The 18,608-nt window shown below is 53.8% G+C and overlaps 1 protein-coding gene across 1 annotated transcript in view; it reads right to left on the bottom strand.

Annotated features, from left to right (window-relative positions):
- The window catches only part of Plch2 (phospholipase C eta 2), an 81,244-nt gene that overhangs the window by 61,616 nt on the left and 1,020 nt on the right, over positions 1-18,608 (bottom strand). Inside the window, 1 exon segment of the mRNA XM_032893524.1 lies at positions 8,890-9,154. Within this exon segment, the coding sequence (XP_032749415.1) occupies positions 8,890-8,998 (109 nt within the window). The 5' untranslated portion in view covers positions 8,999-9,154.

Raw genomic sequence — 18,608 nt, 5'->3', positions numbered from 1 at the left:
TGAGAAGAAACCAGGGGCTTTTGGAGCTGTGCGGCTACCTGAGTCCCAGCCTCTTGCCCAAGCAGATCCTTCTGGTATATGCCAGGTGCTGACAGGAGCCAGACAGAGGCCAGGATGAGATTCCTGCAGGGAAACCATGGAGCATTCTGTGGGCACACCTGTGGTGCCAATGTTTCTTGGCTTCTGCAACTTTGCAACAGGGCACTGGCCAAGCAACCACTGGCACTGAGGTTTACCACTTCTCTTTGTGTTTTGTAGAGTGGTCCCCCAGGCACTCCAAGGACTCTTTTCGGTGCCATTGTCCCAGAGCTGGGTGCAGACCAACTCCCTTTATTTTTGGACGTGGAGTGGCAGCACATTTCAGATCATGCCTTTACCGGATAGTGATGACTTTGTCTGAGGTGAGGCAAGGTCTCTCCTAGACTGAGGTGGTTGCTAGAAGCAGGATCCCTGGCACACAGGTGTGTATACACACACATACACACACACATACTCACACACACATGTACACACACACACTCACACACATGTGTACACACACACTCACACACTCACACACTCACACACTCACACACTCACACACACTCACACATACTCACACACCCACACGCTCACACACACACTCACACACTCACACACACATCAGACACACACACACTCACACACACATCACACACTCACACACACTCACACACACTCACACACACTCACACATGTATACACACACGTATACACACACAGTCACACACACTCACACACACACACCACACACACACACACACACACACACGCAGAGGGTGTGCCAGGTGCATGCACCTCCAGTGATGGCAAGGTGCTCTGCATGCAATTCTAGCAGCCAGAGTAGATGAACAGCCTGCCACCTAGACCACCACTGTCTGAAGACCTAGTGTCCCAGTAAGCCTTCTTGCCTGAGGTCTCTAACATGGCCTTCACTCTCATCCCCACCAGGCCTGCTGGCCTCTCTGAGATACCCACTGGGCTGCTGGGACACCGAATCCATCACACACCCTTTCTCTTCAAGCTGTGCCAGGGACTTCCTCCTCCTTCTTCTTGTGCCCCTCCTTTCTGTCTCTTCCCCAAACCTTAGGAAGTCTCTCTGGTTACTTGTCCTTTTGTGGTGACCCAGAACATGGCCTTGCCGTTATTTTGAGTCACCTTTCCTTACACAAGCGTGAGTTCCTCGTAAGTGGCGAGCCATAGGCCCGTTTTCTCCATGCACACAGAGCAGGCCTAGCTTTGGAGGAAAAGAATCCACCTAGACCTGGCCTCACCACCCCTCACCCTGAGTCACTCCCCTGCTGACAGCAGGGCCCAGCGCTAGATGAAGACAGATGGCTCAGGGCAGGAGCACAGCTTAGAGACTTGATTGCAGCCAGGGTTACCACCGTGGACACACGGGGCCCGCAGGGATGCTCACAGAGAGGCAGCGAGAGGCGCAGCCGGGGCACCGCGGAGAGAGCAAGCACGAGCTCGCCAAATCAATACGTCTAATTGGGTAAATGTGCAATTCTCAACTGGCTAAATTTAGAAAGTGTGTGTTTCGTTCTCTACCAGCATCTGGTCTTAAGACGTCCCGTTCTCAATCAGAAATCAAGATAACGTGCGGAGTCGGCTCTCTGCCCCACTGGCGGAGACACAAGTCCTGAGGTCTGGCACCCAGGAAAGGAAGTCCAGGCTTGGCCAGCACCGTGGAGATGGGGAGGAGACCTGGCTTCTAGTTAAGGGCAAGGCCTCCAGACACTTTTCTGGGTTGCCCTGGTGCCAAGGAGGAAGGGTGAGGACACTCTGAGAGGGTCAGAGGTATCTCCATGGATGTGACTGGCCCTTCTGCGTCTCGATGGCTCCTGACACCACCGTTTCCTGTAAGAGGGAAACTGAGGCACCTAGAACCTGGGGACCTGTCCCAAACAGCCCCTTCCTTTGGTAGGCTGCAATACTTATGTCTAGGTCTTCTGGGAGCTTGGGCAGGGCTCTCTGTGTGCCAGAGTCTTACCCCCTTCTGTGACATCCTAGACCCCTGACTGGGACATTCCTCATAACCAGGACTAAGCAAGGAACAGCCCCAGGCTAGACAGGCAGACGGAATACTATGTCGGGTGTCTCCAAGGCAACCCCCCTGAGCTCCTCTAACCCCTGGGATCTACAGAGAGCTGCTCATGTGACTAGCTTTTTCAGCTCAAGTGGGAGATGGGAGGGTCGTGGGTAGATGGCAGAGAGAGATGGACTTCTCCCAATCTGCACGACCCTAGGACAATTGGTGAAAAAAAGATGGTGGGCTGGTATGCTATGGCTGATGGTTCACTATGGTGTTCAGTACAATAGGGACCACCGTGCCAGCGGAGGAGAAGTATGGATCATGCTGGGGCTACCCTAGGCCCAGGGTGAGGGTGGGTCTTCAGTTGCCTAAGAAAGGGTCCCTTTCCTGAACACTCGGTAAGAATACCCTGGGCCCTAGTTGGGACCTAGGGGTGTACATGGAAGAATCGGCCTCCTCCCCCTTCTTGCCTTCCCTCTGTACCCCTCACCCAGAATGCCAGACCTGCACACATCCCTGCTTGCCTAGGTGGAGCTGGGAGCAAGAGGGAGCACAAGAGAAGCTCTCTGGAAAGGCCCTTCTCACAAGGCCCCTCGGTCCCCCAACCTCACAGAGCTGTTCCCAGGAGCCACCAGTGACCACAGTGTTGGTAACCAGAACACGGTCTCTGTTCCTTTCATCTCACCCTGGACCAGGTCCAGGTCTACTGTGTGTACCTCCATCCCTGTAGCCCCCTCTGCTAGGCCAGTCACTCGTTCACAGGATCACTCTTCTGCTCTTCAACTGGCCACAAGAATACTCTGGGCATGCCCAGGGCACCTGGTTGATGCTCACTGGGATCCTGCCTAAAAGAGGCCTCTGCCCAGTGGTTAAGTAAATATGCAACCGAGTTGGCGGTAGTTTCTAGGGGACCTGGAGGCCCAGCGGGAGGCGGGAGGGGGGGTTGAGATAGGCAGGGTATGGTTACTTAGTGCGGGTGCTGGAGCAGAGCAGGGCTAGGAGGAGTCTGGAGAGGCAGAGAGAAGCTAGAGCAGCGAGATCTTTAGTTACCCAGGTGAGGAAGGAGATGTTGGCAGGTGAGCTCCAAGACGGATGGATGGATAGCCATGCACATGTGTGTGTAACATGCTTCATGTGTGTTCATGTGTAATTCTTTGTTTGTTTGTGGGTTGGGGGGGGCAAGCAGGCTATATGATCACAACCCCACCCCCACCCCCACGGCTTGGCTAGGGGGCATGACCTGAGGGTTGTTCAGATGGGGCAGGAACCAAAGAGGCAGGAAATACTGACAGAACCCGGGGTACAGAGAAGCATTCCAGGAGTGGGGTGGGTATCACGGTTGAACAGTTGCTTCGGATTTAGAGCTCAAAACCTCTGATGGAGTAAGTGCCTTCTGCTGACAGAAAAGGCTGAAGTCGAGCTTGGCGTTCGGGCGGATCCATGGCCACACTCGGTTGGCAGCGGGCTGAAATTGAAGCTAGGCAAGTGGGGAAATATTCGGGGAAGGGACGAGCCCCAGTCTCCGAAACAGAATTTCGTGTTTGGGGAAAAAAGGAGGCTGCAACCCAGCAGGGCTCTGAACCAGACGTGGTGGTGGTCCCAGACACTGCCTGACTACTCCTCGGGAGGCTGGAAAGAAGAAAGCAGGGCCCACAGGTTCCTGACCCAGAGGTTAAGCTTTTCTCACTGCCCACATTCCCTGCCTGCTGGGGTCAGCTGTTTTTGTGCTTAAGAGGTCTATCCCGACACCCATTCAGTATCGGCTGAGTACCAGACCCACAGAGCCATCTCGGCAGAAAGACCAAGAGCCCAGCCGAGCGATGTCCCCACTCTTGAGGACAGAGCTGAAGTAGGCTAAGCAGGACTTCACGTCCCTTGCTCCCTCCCTGCCCAAAGAGTTACATTTTCCCCACCAGGGACTCCCCCAATACCTTCTGGTGACCGCCTAGGAAAGCCCTCCTCAGAGATCTCTTGGATCCAGACATTCTAGCTTGACCGCTCTGCCTACACCTCCCTCTCTCCGCAGGTGCCCACCTCCCTCTGAAAGCCAACCCGGTATCCTGAGTAGACATCAGGAGAAACAGTGCTGAGAGGGTGTCTCTTGCGTCCACTCAGCCCAGTGCCCAAAGACGGGGAGACAAGACAGAACCAGCACTTGGCCACAGCTGCCAACGCAGCATGCTGCATATCCTCCTTCTTCTTCCCAAGCACAAGCTCAACCCTGGGATAAGCCCTGAGAGAAAGGAGCACGCTGTGTCCAGCCATAGGGAGAGACTCTGAAAATGCAAATCTCAGGCAGCAAGCTAATAAATACTCAACACCCATCAAGTCCACCCAGGGTTGGAGCCTTGTCAGGATGCCATAGGCTCTCTGGCCTCTGAGCCTCAGCTCCTACGGCTTAGAGTCTCCTCTGCCAGCCAATCCTCCTCATTCAGCAGCTTCCCCTGAACCCCAGCCTCCCCTCCTTAGAAGGATTCCACAGCAGCTCCAGGTTCTCCTGCCGAGAGTTTCCACTTCCACCACCCCGTCTCACACACACCTCCAACCTCAGGGAGCCCTACACGGAGCCGCTATTGGGCCACTTTCCTAGTCACGGGCTTCCCAGAGGAGAGTTCATGCATCCTACTTGCTTCTAGAAAAGGCTCTGGAGCCGGCGAGATGGTTCTGGAGCTAAAGGTGTTTGCTGCCAATCCTGACAGACTGAGTTCAACTCCTAGGATCTACATGGCGGAAGGAGAGAACTGACTCCTGAATGTTGTCCCCTGACACCACACACACACACACACACACACACACACACACACACACACACACACACACACACACACACATCCATGCTACATGCTCTCACACACATAGATTAGACAGACAGACAAAAGTAATTTTTTTTTCAAAGACTGTTTCTGCACCAGGCAGAGCTAACGCAGGGAAGCCAATGGGTGGCCCACAGGCTGCAGGCTGGGCCAGGCTGCCACCTCAATTCATTGGAACTTACACGGGCAGGCCCCTCCCTTGGTTGCACAGAAGCTGAAGATAGAAACTTCAAAGAGCCTGGAGGACATCAAATGCTACCTCACAACCGCAGTCTTCTGGAAATCAGAGTTTCCGGGCTGCACAAGCTACACACACACACACACACACACAACCCCTGCAGCAACACTGGCAGAAGCTTCACTTCCAAATGTGCCAGACACTAGGTGACAACCGCAGTGTCCCACCCGTGGGTGCAGGAGGCAGCCATTAAAACTCAAGGTCCCGGAATTCAGAAGACTGAGGCAGAAGGATCCAGCACTCGAGACCTGCTTAGACTGCAGGCAGCATTTAAGGACAGCCTGGGAAACTCAGTGAGATTCTGTCTCACAACAAAAATAATTAAAAATTAAATTAAATTAAAAAATAAAAATAAAAAGCTTTTCTAGTGACTGATTCTTCAATCTGACGCCAAAGCCAATCCCTGGCCTACACACACACACACACACACACACACACACACACACACACACACACACACACACACATGCACATATGTGCACACATGAACACATACACACAACACAGAAAAACACAGAATCAGGCTCCAGAAGTAAGCTCTAAGATTCAAAAAAATGAAGGGTGTATCCTGAGTCAGAATGAGTCCACACTGAAAACACAGTTGGACTGATGTGGGAGAAATGGGCAGCCTTAAAACTCTACCAGGCCATACTCAGAAACCCGCATGCGAAAACTGAAGGGAGATACGGCTCTCGCTGGCTTCTCTATAGTTTACATTGCACTTTCCAGAGCAGCTCTCTGAGCCAGACTTGCTTTCATAGCCAGGAAAAAAAAAACCTCCGCACACATGCACACTCACACTCCCCACGCACATGCATGTGCACTCACACATGTATACATGTGACCATGTACACACATGCACATGTGACCATGCATACACAGATACACATACATGCACACACTCACACATGTGCACATGTGCGTGTCACACATATTCTTGCACACACATACAAATGTACATAACACACACATACATACAAACTCATGCACACACATGCACACACGAACATACATGTATGCACACACATATGCACAGTGCATGTCTCTCTTAACACACATGCACATGCACACACTCCCACACACATGCACACACACACATGAGAGGCTGGTGTAGCAGTGGAAAAGCCATGCGGGTGTGAAGGAGGCAGGATCTGAGCACCCTTTGAAGTAGGAAATCCCCCTGGGGACATGTGTGTTCTGCTCTTGTCTCTCACTCCTAACCCCCTGGGGTATACATCCTGTGTGCAAACACTTGTGCTTCTCCCTGACCCTAGCCTCACAGCCCAGGCTCAACCAACAACAGGGAGACAGAAGGACACAGGGACACATGCTCCAGCTAGCCTGCATCCCTGATGGCTGGGGTCTCATTCCCCTGGCACCTTCCCGTGACAGGATTGAACTGGCAAACATTCCTGGGACACACACACACACACACACACACACACACACACACACACACACACACACACCATCTATCCCGGAGAGCATCCCAATTTCAACCATCTTGTAAGATAGCTCCCTTTCTGAATCAGATGAGCTTTCTCTCCTCAAAGGAAGTAGAAACCTAGCTGTGTGCACCTGAGTTAGCAGCGGACAGGCTGTCTCTGTGGGCTCCTCTGCTCCATCAGCACCTGAGCCCATGAACACCTGTGGTTGGGCTCTAGGTGAGAACAGGAGCTCCCTCAACATCACTGACTCGGTATTGAGGGTCACTCCGAGTACTCCCTCCCATACCTCAGACCTCAGTGGTCCTGTCTACTGGAGAGCTACAAGGCTGGCCACGGATGGGCAGGTGAATAACAGACACTTGAGACTCCCATCTCAACCCCATCTGCACTGCGAGGCAAAGGAGATTTTGCCTGAAGCCCAAAATAAAGGCGGCTGCCACTACAACCTGATGGTTCAGTCTATAGGACTGTGAGGACTGCATCCGGCTGGCTGCCAAGACAATTTCATAGGCAGGTGATCCAGGAACTCTTTTTCCCTTCTAGGAGTGCCTCTGTGTCCTTCTTACCAAGTTCTGATTTTCACCCTGACCCCAGTGACATAGGAGGAAGAAAGGGTACAGGAAGCAGATGCCCCAGAGCTCCTGGCTGGACCCATGCGTTGGGGCTCCAGACATGAGAGGCTGATGTCACACCCCAACATTGCAGCCTCTGCCCTGACTTACAAGCCAGTAAGTAGTTCTTGGGCACCCCTACCCCTACCCCTCAGCCTGTGGATTAGATTGAATTGCCCTGAATGAAACCCGCTACCACGGATACATCTGAAGTGGGATAGGACAGACTGAATGGGAGAAATACTGACCATGAAGGGCACCCAGTATTGTCCCACTGTTCACAGCCCTGAGCTTGGGTCTTAACACTGTCCCTGGCCCCACCTCCAGCATCTTGGAGGTGTTACTGCTTTGTCAGAAAATGAGGTCTAATCCCTGTGGGCTGCAAAAGCCAAGAGACCAAGATGCAGCAAAGTGTGATAATAGTGACTATGGCTAGGTCTTGTGCAAGCTACCTAAGCCTGGACCCAAAACACAAGGGGCCAGGACCAGCTACAAAGCAGACCCTAAGCACACTTAGCTGCTGCAAAGCTGCAAATGGTTAACACTGACTCACTCTCTCTCTCTCTCTCTCTCTCTCTCTCTCTCTCTCTCTCTCTCTCTCTCTCTCTCTCTCTCTCTCTCTCTCCCCCCCCCCACACACACACACACACACAAAAGCTGAACTGGCATCAGCCAGAACAGGTGCTAGTCCAAATATCAGAGACACACTTTAGTTAAACTAAGAAAAGAACACACATGCTAATATTCTAAGTACCTACCATTCATGCCCTACCCATTCAGCTCGACAACTTCCCATTGCTCTGTGGAGCTGCTTCAGGAAAAGACCTTCAGACCAGACTAGGTTCCCCTGCCTGCAGATTCAGTCTAGACTCAGCTGCAAACCAGGCATGGGGAGGACTGTGGGGCAGTCAGTGACAAGGGGCACAAGCATAGGGCGGGGACAAGAAAGAGATACAGAAATCAGGGTCATGCTTCCTGGAATTGTCACCCATGGATCCACCCGCATCATCTAGGAACCCTGGCCGGTGTCAGGACCCCGGGAGCAGCTCTTGGGCCTGGAACGATTGCATTCATCTCTCTTCCTTCAACGAGCCACCCCCTTTCCTGGTGTCCATTCCAGACAGAGCAGAACTCGGGGCCAAACCCATCAGGGACTTTGCACAGCTGAGCAGACAAATCCCCACCCTCAGGTGGGGAAGACCTGTCCAGGCGTATCTGGAGAATGTGGGATTAACAAGCTAGAGCTGGCTCCATGGGCAAAAGGGTGTGTGTGGTGTGGACACATAAGGCACACATGGGCACATGCACACCCACAGCTGGAGGCAGACCCGGTCTTTGACAGAGCGTCTAGCAAACCAGAAATTCAGGAGCAGAGAGGTCCCTACACTCCTTCAGAACTGGACACTTGACCTGGAAGCCTCCCCATGTCAGATGCCTATGCTGTTCTGACAGCTGCCACCCAGGAGTTAATGCAGTCTCTGTTCCAGGTAGGTCATACAATTCACGGTGTCCAGCCAGCCAGTTTACTTTTATGTAAGGTCAGCATACGTTGACTGCCTTTCAGCTGTGTGCTGAGCTCCTCCAGATAAAAGGAGCACCCTGTTTTGGGGAAGTTGGCAATCTCTTCTCCCCAAGTGACATCATAGGATTCACATCATCCCTTGGGTCTCGAGAACAGTCACTCAGCAGGAAAAGTACCAGGCATGAGTGAGGCTTTACTCACCCACAGGCAAAACGTTGGCACTCAGGAAAAGCCATCTGCTGTCCAGATCCGGCCCTGGGTCCTCAGGCAATGAAGCGGGACCAGTGGAGCTATCCATAGGGGGATTCATCCTTGGGGGATGGGCACTCTGGGATTTGGGCGCAGAATGCCTGGAGTAGTGGAGGGGTCTAGTCACCAGCAAGAGACTGATGTGAGGTCCCACCGCTCCCAGAGGCCCCAGTGTCGCTTGCTGAGATGAAGTCTAAGCCTGTGGTTCATCACACACCTAGAGAAAGCAAAAGGAGTAGAAAATATGAATGTGTGTGTTTCGGGGTGGGGGGGTCAGGGGGGTTCTTTCCAGCTACCTGCACTGTGGGAAGGCACTATGCATCACAGCTCCCCCTGCTGGAAGATGCTGGATTGTCGCCAGCACCACAGTGACTCTAGATAAATAGACCGGGTAAATGAAGAGGTGGAACAAGAAGGGCCCAAGGGTGTCTGCAGAGCCTCACACCTTTGGTGAGGCGCAGGTGGAGGCAGAGTATCATGACCAAGCTGCCAGCTTCCTTGGGAGGGTACAGAGTGCTTGCCTGTTGTGAAGACTTTCTGCAAGGCTCCGTCAGAGTCAAGAGAGCCACTTCACAAAAACCAGCCAGCCCCGTGGGAACAAACTTCGCCAAGACAAAGTACCCGTGACCTCTCAAAACATGTAGCCCTGTGGCTGTGCCAAGATTCTCACCAGCCCTTAGGCACACTGGGGCCTGGGAAGACTTAGTGAGGCTGTATGAGCATCCTTCATCCCTGCTCCTTCATCCCTATTCCTCCATCCCTGCTCCCCCATCCCCGCTCCTCCATCATCCCCGCTCCTCCATCCCCGCTCCTCCATCCCCACTCCTCCATCCCTGCTCCTCCATCCCTGCTCCTCCACCCCTGCTCCTCCCATCCCCTCCCTCCTCCATCCCCTGCTCCCTCCCCATCCCTCCCCCTCCCCCATCCCCCTCCCCTCCCCATCCCCCATCCCCCCCTGCCCTCCCCATCCTCCTCCATCCCCTGCTCCCCCCATCCCCCATCCCCTCCCCTCCCCATCCCCCTCCTCCATCCCCCCTCCTCTCCTTCATCCCTGCTCCCCTCCTCCATCCCTGCTCCCCTCCTCCATCCCTGCTCCCCTCCTCCCTCCCGCCTCCCTTCCCCCATCCCTCCCCCCCTCCTCCATCCCTCCCCATCCCTGCTCCCTCCTCCATCCCCCCCTCCCCCATCCCCCCCTCCATCCCCATCCCCCCTCCCTCCATCCCCTGCTCCCCTCCTCCATCCCCTGCTCCCCCCTCCATCCCTCCTCCTCCCTCCTCCTCCTCCATCCCCTCCCCCCCCATCCCCCGTTCCTCCATCCCTGCTCCATCCCTCCATCCCCATCCCCCATCCCTGCTCCCCCCATCCCCTGCTCCCTCCTCCATCCCTGCTCCCTCCTTCATCCCTCTCCCCTCCTTCATCCCCGCTCCCCTCCTTCATCCCTGCTCCCCTCCTCCATCCCTGCTCCCCTCCTCCATCCCTGCTCCCCTCCTTCATCCCTGCTCCCCTCCTTCATCCCTGCTCCCCTCCTTCATCCCTGCTCCCCTCCTTCATCCCTGCTCTCCTCCTCCATCCCTGCTCCCTCCTCCATCCCTGCTCCCCTCCTCCATCCCTGCTCCCCTCCTCCATCCCTGCTCCCCTCCTCCATCCCTGCTCCCCTCCTCCATCCCTGCTCCCCTCCTCCATCCCTGCTCCCCTCCTCCATCCCTGCTCCCCTCCTCCATCCCTGCTCCCCTCCTCCATCCCTGCTCCCCCCCCCCCTCCTCCCCCCTCCCCTCCTCCATCCCCTGCCCTCCCCATCCCTGCTCCCCCTCCCATCCCCCTCCCCTCCTCCATCCCCCCCTCCTCCATCCCCCCCTCCTCCATCCCCTCCTCCATCCCCCCCTCCATCCCTGCTCCCTCCTCCATCCCTGCTCCTCCCTCCTCCATCCCTGGCTCCCTCCTCCATACCAGTCTAGGTCCAGAGTCTCGAGCTCTTTCATCACCCACTCTGTGATGCACTGGATGAGGGCCCCTGTGGTCTTCCCTGAGCTCCAAGCCCCTGATTTTCCAGGTACCCCAGGATCTGACAAACCTTGTCCTGCCCTGGCAACAAGGCTATGCTCTGTCTGGGTAGGAAGATAGGCAGGGAAAGAAAGGCCCCTGGAGTCCTGGCCGGGAAGGCTCCTGCCTCTACCTTAGCCCTTCCTTGAGTCAGAGCTCTTGGTTCCCTCCAGGCCTCTGCGAATTCTCTCTCACACATGCCCAGACTCCAGGCCCTCCAGCCTGATCCGCCTCCAGATCAGCAAAGATTGGTCGGCCAGGGTTCCTAGGGTCCCAGGCTCAGAGCAGTGTAGGCACTGGGCAGCAGACGGTTCACTAGCCCTGGGATCACCCTCAGCCCCCCTTTTCCTGGGCACACCTCACCTCTGGCCCCTGCTCCAGGTTCGCCCTCCGATATAGGGTCTCCCGGGTCCTCCTAAAGCTGACGGATGGCTGTAGCCCCTCAGTCACCAGCCCATGAAGCTAGCACCAGCTCTAGTTCCTATCCCAGCCGGCGCCCTCTGGGAGTCAGCTTCCTGTTGCAGTGGGAGCTGAGCTGTGCCTCAACATGCCTGCTGGAGCGCGGGCCAGGCGTGGGGCTCCACTAGACTGGCATTGTGGAGCCTAATTAGGCAACAGTACCATGCCGACTGCCTGAGGCCAAGGCGTAGCCACAGAGGACCATGAGGTTGGCTACTGGCAGGGCCCTCCCCCCCCTATATCTGGAGCCAGGACCCCTCCCACACACCCACCCCTGCCCTGCCCATTGTGTCTACCCTCTATGTCACCCCTTCCCCACTCCCCCTTCCCCCCCTCCAGCTATGCAGGCCCTTCATAGCAATTCAGTTCTGGAGGCAACAGGATAGGCAGGGAACCAGGGCTGACAGGTCGGGTAATTTTGTTGCAAGGCTATCCTGACCAGGCTGCTCCACTTCACAAGACCTGGCTAGGCCTCAGGCCAAGGTCCCTAGGCTAAGGGTGGAATACTTCTCACTTCAGGCCCCTGGCTTCTGCTGAGACCCTGGCCTATATACCAACCTCAGTCCCTTGGGAAATGCCTGCTGCTATGGTGACTGCTCATTGGTGGCCTCATGTAGAGCCAGGCTGCACACAAAGAAAGTCTATACAACCTTGTCCCTGCTTAGTCAAAGAGGGCAGGTCCAAGCCCCTAGAGGCTGTCCAGTACCAAGGGTGTGATATCCACTAGGGCTAGCAGATCTTTCTGTGTGAGGTGATCAACCTCTGTTTCCAGAGCCTCCAAGGACCAAGTTGCTCCTACTTAGCAGGCTTTCACAGTACCAGGCTGCTCCCATGGTTCTCTGGGAGCATCCAGAGAACCCGCTCAGGGCTGTTTCTCGTCTTCTGGGATTGCCGGCTGCTTCTATTTCTGATATCTATGGTAACCCTTGAGAATCCTGAACAGTGCTAGCCTGCCTGCAGACTTGAGGGAGGCCCCCCGCAAGCCCCAGCCTGTCCTCTGCATCCTCCACCTTGTGCCTCCCACCTTTGTCAGAGCCCAAGGAATGGAGAGACCACACCCCTGCCTTGTACACGCTGGCTCCGGAAGCCCCTGTAGGGGAGAACAGACGCTCTTCCCCTGAACCGTATCTGAGATGAGAAGCCCTCTGGGATGTCAGAACCCATCTTTCCAGAACGCTAGACATTTTTCCAGCTTTCTAAAGGCGATAGTGAGGCCTGTTCCCTCCCTGTGTGAGAAAAGACCCTGAGAAAGAAAGACCTCTTATCTGCTCCTGCACAACACCCAGTTTACCCTGCTGCCCCAACCCCTCCAAAACTGACCATCTCCAGTTCCTAGACAGTAAAAGGGCTGTCCACCTGCCTCGGCGTCTCTCCTAGCCTCAGCCCTGGTAGCCAATACCTCTGCTACAGCAACTCAAAGGTCTAGAGTCTGCTCATTCCCGTGCTGCTCTGTCCTGCCTGTACCCTGTTGAGACTAGGAGTTGGTCTCAAAGCGAGGAGACAGCGGCCTAAAAATGTTGTTGACAGGAGGCAGGTCAGGGCCTCACAGCACAGCAGGTGAATCTAAAGCTAGGTCCTTTGGGGGGCCGTTCCTGCCCTTTCTGGTCTGAGGCCTTTCAATGAGTTTCTGCTGCCTGCTGCCTACCGTTGGACTCACTGAGTAGAGAGAACGAAACCCGGGGCTTGCCACAGTAAGGCCGCAGGCCCAGGCAAGCTCAGTTCACAACAGAGCCGGTCTAGCCAGCACAGCGATGGCCAGCAAAGAGCTAAGCACCCTGCCCCCGCTCTCGAAGGATTGGGAAGGGGGCAGGTTCAGGGGTTGGCTTCACACAGAAAACAGAGCCTTCCTTCTCAGTAAGGCTCCAGAGACAGAGGGAGTACACTTGTCAAGGGAAGCAAGTCCTGGGAGGTTAGGTCACTGGGCTGAACGTTTTATACAGCTCTGGGAACAGGCCCTCTGCAGGAGAGAAGCTCCAGTCTCCATAGGAATATATTCACTGCAGCCCTGGCAAGGGCATACATAGGGTATTGGAAGCAAGAATGGAGGGGGGCATTTTGAAAAGGAGAAAAGGAGTCCAATCTTGAGGGCACAGTTCTGAGCAAACACAGATTGGGACCAAGCGTGCCGTAGGGTGCCAGCTTCAGAGTGCTGCTTCACAAAAGCCTGGGGTCCCCAGAATCCTTAGGAACCCAAGACCCTGATAAGCCTCTTACGAGTATCCTTTGCCCTGTAATGAGATTGGTACGGAAGTTAGTGGCACTGTGGGCCTTAGCACTGCGCGCTTCACCATCTTGAACTCAGAATGTAAACAAGTAGCCCTTTCCCTTAGGTATCCGATGAAGCAGGATCGAGGGCTTGTGCCGATCTCAACCACCACACACTCAGGACTCCCACTGGGCCAAAGCGGGTGGGGCGTCCCAGAAAAGGACAGGGGCTCTGAGATAAAATACTCCTGCTTCTTGGAACATGGCTGTATCTGAAAGGCAGCTGGCAGGGTGAGTCAAGTGGGGGCATCCGACAGATGTTTTCTCAAAAGAGAAGGAAGGGTTGGAAACAGACCTGAGCCGGGAAATTAAGGCCAGCCTGGGTAAACATAACAGAAGCGCATCTAAAAATAAAGAACAAAGTAAGCTTGCCACTTAAAAAAAAAAAAAAAAAAAGGAATCCGCAGGCTCTCTCACCAATAATAGAATTCAAAATTAAGTGAAAATTAGTGCTTTGTACAACCTGTATCTACCGCTGTGAGCCAGTCAGTGCCCTAAACACCGCCGGGGCGGCAGCGATGACACTATCAAGAGCTTTGTAACATCACGAAATGTGTCAGCAGTGGGGGAGGTGGCCATAATTCAGTGAGCTGGAGTCTTCCAGGGGACCAGACATACATCCCGATACGTGCATGGAAAAAGGCCCAGTCAACGTACACAACACGGGGGCGGGACGGTGTAGTGACACACACACCCACAGCCCCCATGGGCTTCAGCTCCACACTTCGGCCACCTCTAAGAAGCCGTGGGGTGTTCTGAGCACAGCATCTAGGCAGAACACCCGTAGATACGAGGGAGGAAGCATGTCTCTGTGAGGCCAGGCTTCTTCTGCTCCGTCGACCGAAACAACACATTGTGGCAGATGGGATGCAGAATCGGATAGGCAGATCCAACCGTCCTTCGCACGACGGACAGATTTACGGAGCCGCAAAACATGTCACTCTCTGGGTGGTTTTGCTTTTTGCTTGCCTTTTTTTTTTTTTTTTTTTTTTGCCTTGAACAAGTAGAATTTGTCATAAAACGTTCTTCGTACTTGCATATAGTGAGCTTGCCATTGTTATTTTCGACAAGACTTTATAAACAGATATTCTTAAACGATCGTTTTGCCGGTTGTTTTGAGACGCAGGGTTTCACTGGGTAGCCCTGGCTGCCTTGGAACTTTTTATGCAGACCAGATTGGCCTCCAACCCGTAAATTTCCGTCTGTCTTTGCCTCCTCCTAAGTGTTGGGATTAAAGGAGTGTGGCACTGTACTTGTCCACTTTGGGGTGTGTGTGTGCATGTTTGTGTGTGTGTCACAATGTGGGTACATAGGGGCCAATGTATGCATGTAGATGTCAGAGAACAATCTTTGGTAGGTTCTTTCCCTCTTCTGTGGGATCTAGAGCTAAAACTACATCGTGAGGTTTCTGCATCAAGTGTTTTTACCCTCAGAGCCATGTTGCTAACCCCTTTGAGACAGGGTTAGACATATATAGACCAGCTAGCCGTGAAATGGAGATTTTTCCTGCCTCACCTTCCCTACTGCTGGGATTATAGGCATGTGGCACCAGGCCTGAAGCATATATATATTAAAATCATATGTATATAATGTAAAATTATATATATATATATATAAAATATAGTTTGTATCAAAGGCAAAACTAAAATATGCTGGCCAATATTTAGCAACAAATCCCAGGAAGTGTGACATCTGACCATTTCCATAATGGAATTACTTCTACCGGAGTTGCTTCTGGTTACTGATGAGTGCCATCACCGGACATGAGGTCGGGAGAGATGAACACGTTGTAGCGTCGTAGCACCCCCCACTACGTTAGACACCCTCAAACCCCGTCTAGACAAGAGCGGAGATAACGGCGGGGCGTAATTAGGAAGCGATATGCTTTAAGTGTTTATTACCTTTGTTTTTATGTAATTTATACGTCTTACATGTGTAATTAGTTTAATTTGATTTTAATAGTGGTTGTGTTCAACATCTGGCTCACAGAAGTACTGGAGATTTAACAGCTGAATCGTACAAGCTGGTCCTCGCAGGCTCCAACACACCCCTCGACGTAAACCCTTCTAAGCAAATGCCCTCTGGGATCGTCAGCAATTAACGCAAAGGGGTCCAAAGATGAAAACCTTTGTACCCCGATAATATTTATGTAAAACAGTCACAACAGAACAACAACTTGGATTTTTTTTTTTTTTTTGGTTCTTTTTTTTGGAGCTGGGGACCGAACCAACAACTTGGATTTTGAGGGGGAAAAAAAAGCAAAAGATGCCTACTGAAGGCTGGCTCTCCAGACAGGTCCTGGGGGAAGAGGGCAGGGCGCCAATGTGCTAAGCGGCTACAGTACTCAATCTATTGGCCTGAGTCAGGCAGGAGAGGAACCCCAGTAGTGCTTTGCTGGCTCCCGCAGCCCTCCTAGCTGCAGCCTGAAGAACAGACATGGAGAGGTGCAGTCCCTGAGTCAGAGCTCAGCCTGAAGCCTGCCCTGTTGTGGTTAAGAAAATCCCAGGGCCTAGATCTTCCCACCTTTAAAGTAGGGTGCAGAACATGCCTTCCACAGGAGGTCACAGGTGGTGCCCTTCCTCCCTGGGACGCAATGAAGCCAGGCCTGATGACTGACACAGAGCCTTTCCGTGTAGTCACACTCTGGAATCTTATTCAGGTCTTTCCCCGGCCCCCAGGGCACTTCTTTTAGAATGTGTCGGAAACACATACAAGGACGAGGTGTCGAGATCTTGTACATTCCTGAAACAGAAGCCCACACCTCCGGGGTGGCGGTGGGGGCGGCGGCAAATCCAGTCCCTGGGCCTCGGCATGGGATGGAGACATAGAGTCATACACTTCAACCCCGTCTCCGAGTTGCAAGACAGACCTAAATAAACCAGATCAAAGATTCTCAGAGGAAGAGCGGAAAGGGCTACGTTCAGCCCTTGAAGTCCCTGCTGGACTTTGGCTCCTTGCTTCTTGGAAGCCTACATGGAATCCCAAGTGTACAGTCAGAAGGGTAGCAAAGATGGAGTCCAAACCCGTCCAGTGTCCTTAGGACCGGCTAAGCTCTTCTTTCTCAGTATCCAGAGTCTGCCTGCTCCCACCATGGAGCAGGACCTAGGCTTGTAGGGAGATGGCAACAGCTCAGGGGAGAGCGTGAAGGGATCCTGAGGGGACTTGGGACTTCCAGGGCTTGGCCTTCATCCAAGGAGTTCTTGGGAGAAGGCGTGTTCCAAGTACGGGGGTCAGAGCTCAAGCAAGGAAGACCGGAGTCCACAATAACCGGAGCCAGCAGCCGCGTACCCAAGAGTCGTCTGGGGGAACCGCGGCCTATGGAGGCCTACAGAGCCCTTTATCTACCTCTTTCTCTCTTTCCTTTCTCCCTTCTTTCCTCCTTCCCTTTCTTCTTGTCACCAGCACAAAAACTAGCTGTGCCACCTCGGACTCCATGGCTGGGTGGGCTTCTTAGCCATTAATAAATGGGAAGTCCCATGTCCCGAGGGGGCTCTGCTGCAAATATGGACCACAGGCAGCTGGCAGCTGAGCATCTCAGGCCCTGAGGAGCAGCTGTTCCAGGGAGGGAGTGCTCCAGAGCCTGCCCTTGGATGCTAATGGCTGATTGTTGATCTTTCGCTTGTTGGTCAACACAATGTCTGAAAAGCACCCCCACCCCCAGGAAACAGACCAAGCCCCTCGAGACATACACAAGGGTACGCCTTGCAAAGATGTGGCAGGGGAGCTGATGTTTTAACAGTGTCTAAGAACAATCCTAAGGCCACAGAAAGTCCAGCTTTAGGAAAACCCATCATGCAGCTCCTGAGAACTGGAGCAATGTTTATTTTACTGAGAGCCTAGCCCCTGAACAACAACTTCTCAGGTCCCTTGACTGCCCATAGGGGCATCAGCAGAGCTGAGGATCCCCTGAAAGCTCCATCACAGAACAGCAGGGGTTGACAAGCCCAAGTGTCGTACAGAACGGCTCCAAGAACGGGGAACGCCAGCAAGGGATATGGACAGAGACACGGTGTTGAGGCTGTGACCTCAAAAGCCCTCTTACTCCAGCCCACCATGGACATAAAGGCCCTGGAGCCACTTCGAGGCACAGGCTCACATTAATAAGCTTTGCCGGTGATTCTGACCTCTGACAGACCCAAGGAGACAGCTTCTGCCTGCGTTGGGTCCAAGCCACTCTGCTCTCAGAGGAATCCCCGTGGCTAACCTCAACTGCACTCTGTGGACCTAAACCAGAGTCTCTTATCTGTCTGGAAAGAGCTCCGTCAAGGCCATCACATCCCACAGACAGTGACTGCCCACCAGCCTTGGCCATTTTTGACCCTTATATCTAAGACCAGGAAAGCCTTCCACAGCATGTCTCTGGAGGTTCGGGGATCATCAGAGAGCTAAGTTCTCTCCCCCTCATCCAACCACAAGCCTTCACACTGCCATCTTGCATCCCGCATGTGCCAAGCTCTCAGATAGGCCCTGGCTTGGAGCTGAGGTGGACACAGAGGTATCCTGGGTCCCAGTCCTACCTTGTAGGATCCATGCCAATAAAGGCTGGTAGATCCCCGCCTGCTGTTAAGGCTGCTACTGCTCAACCACCATCTCCCAGCAAACCCTGAGTCAGGAGGGGACCTGTGCTCATTCTCCTGAATGGCCCAATGCAGGCGGTAGAACCTCCATCCTCCTGTTTGACAGATGATAGAGGTGAGGCTTAGGAGACGTGGAGACAGAAGCCACACCTGAAGTGCAGGTGCCTGCCCTACCCATTCCCCACAATGCCTCCTGCTCCAGATTCCACTCTCTATGTCAGGGGGCTGATGGGTAAGGCAATGGAACTTCATGATGGTCTCTAGCCCTCCGGCCCCCGACAGCTAGTTACACTGTCCCTAGCCCTGTCCAGGAAAAGCCTAAGAGGCCCT

The sequence above is a fragment of the Rattus rattus genome, chromosome 1 (assembly GCF_011064425.1).
Source record: "Rattus rattus isolate New Zealand chromosome 1, Rrattus_CSIRO_v1, whole genome shotgun sequence".
In the NCBI taxonomy this organism is placed as follows: domain Eukaryota; kingdom Metazoa; phylum Chordata; class Mammalia; order Rodentia; family Muridae; genus Rattus; species Rattus rattus.
The sequence above is the reverse complement of the archived record's forward strand: the minus strand, read 5'-3'. Positions and strand labels throughout refer to the sequence as shown.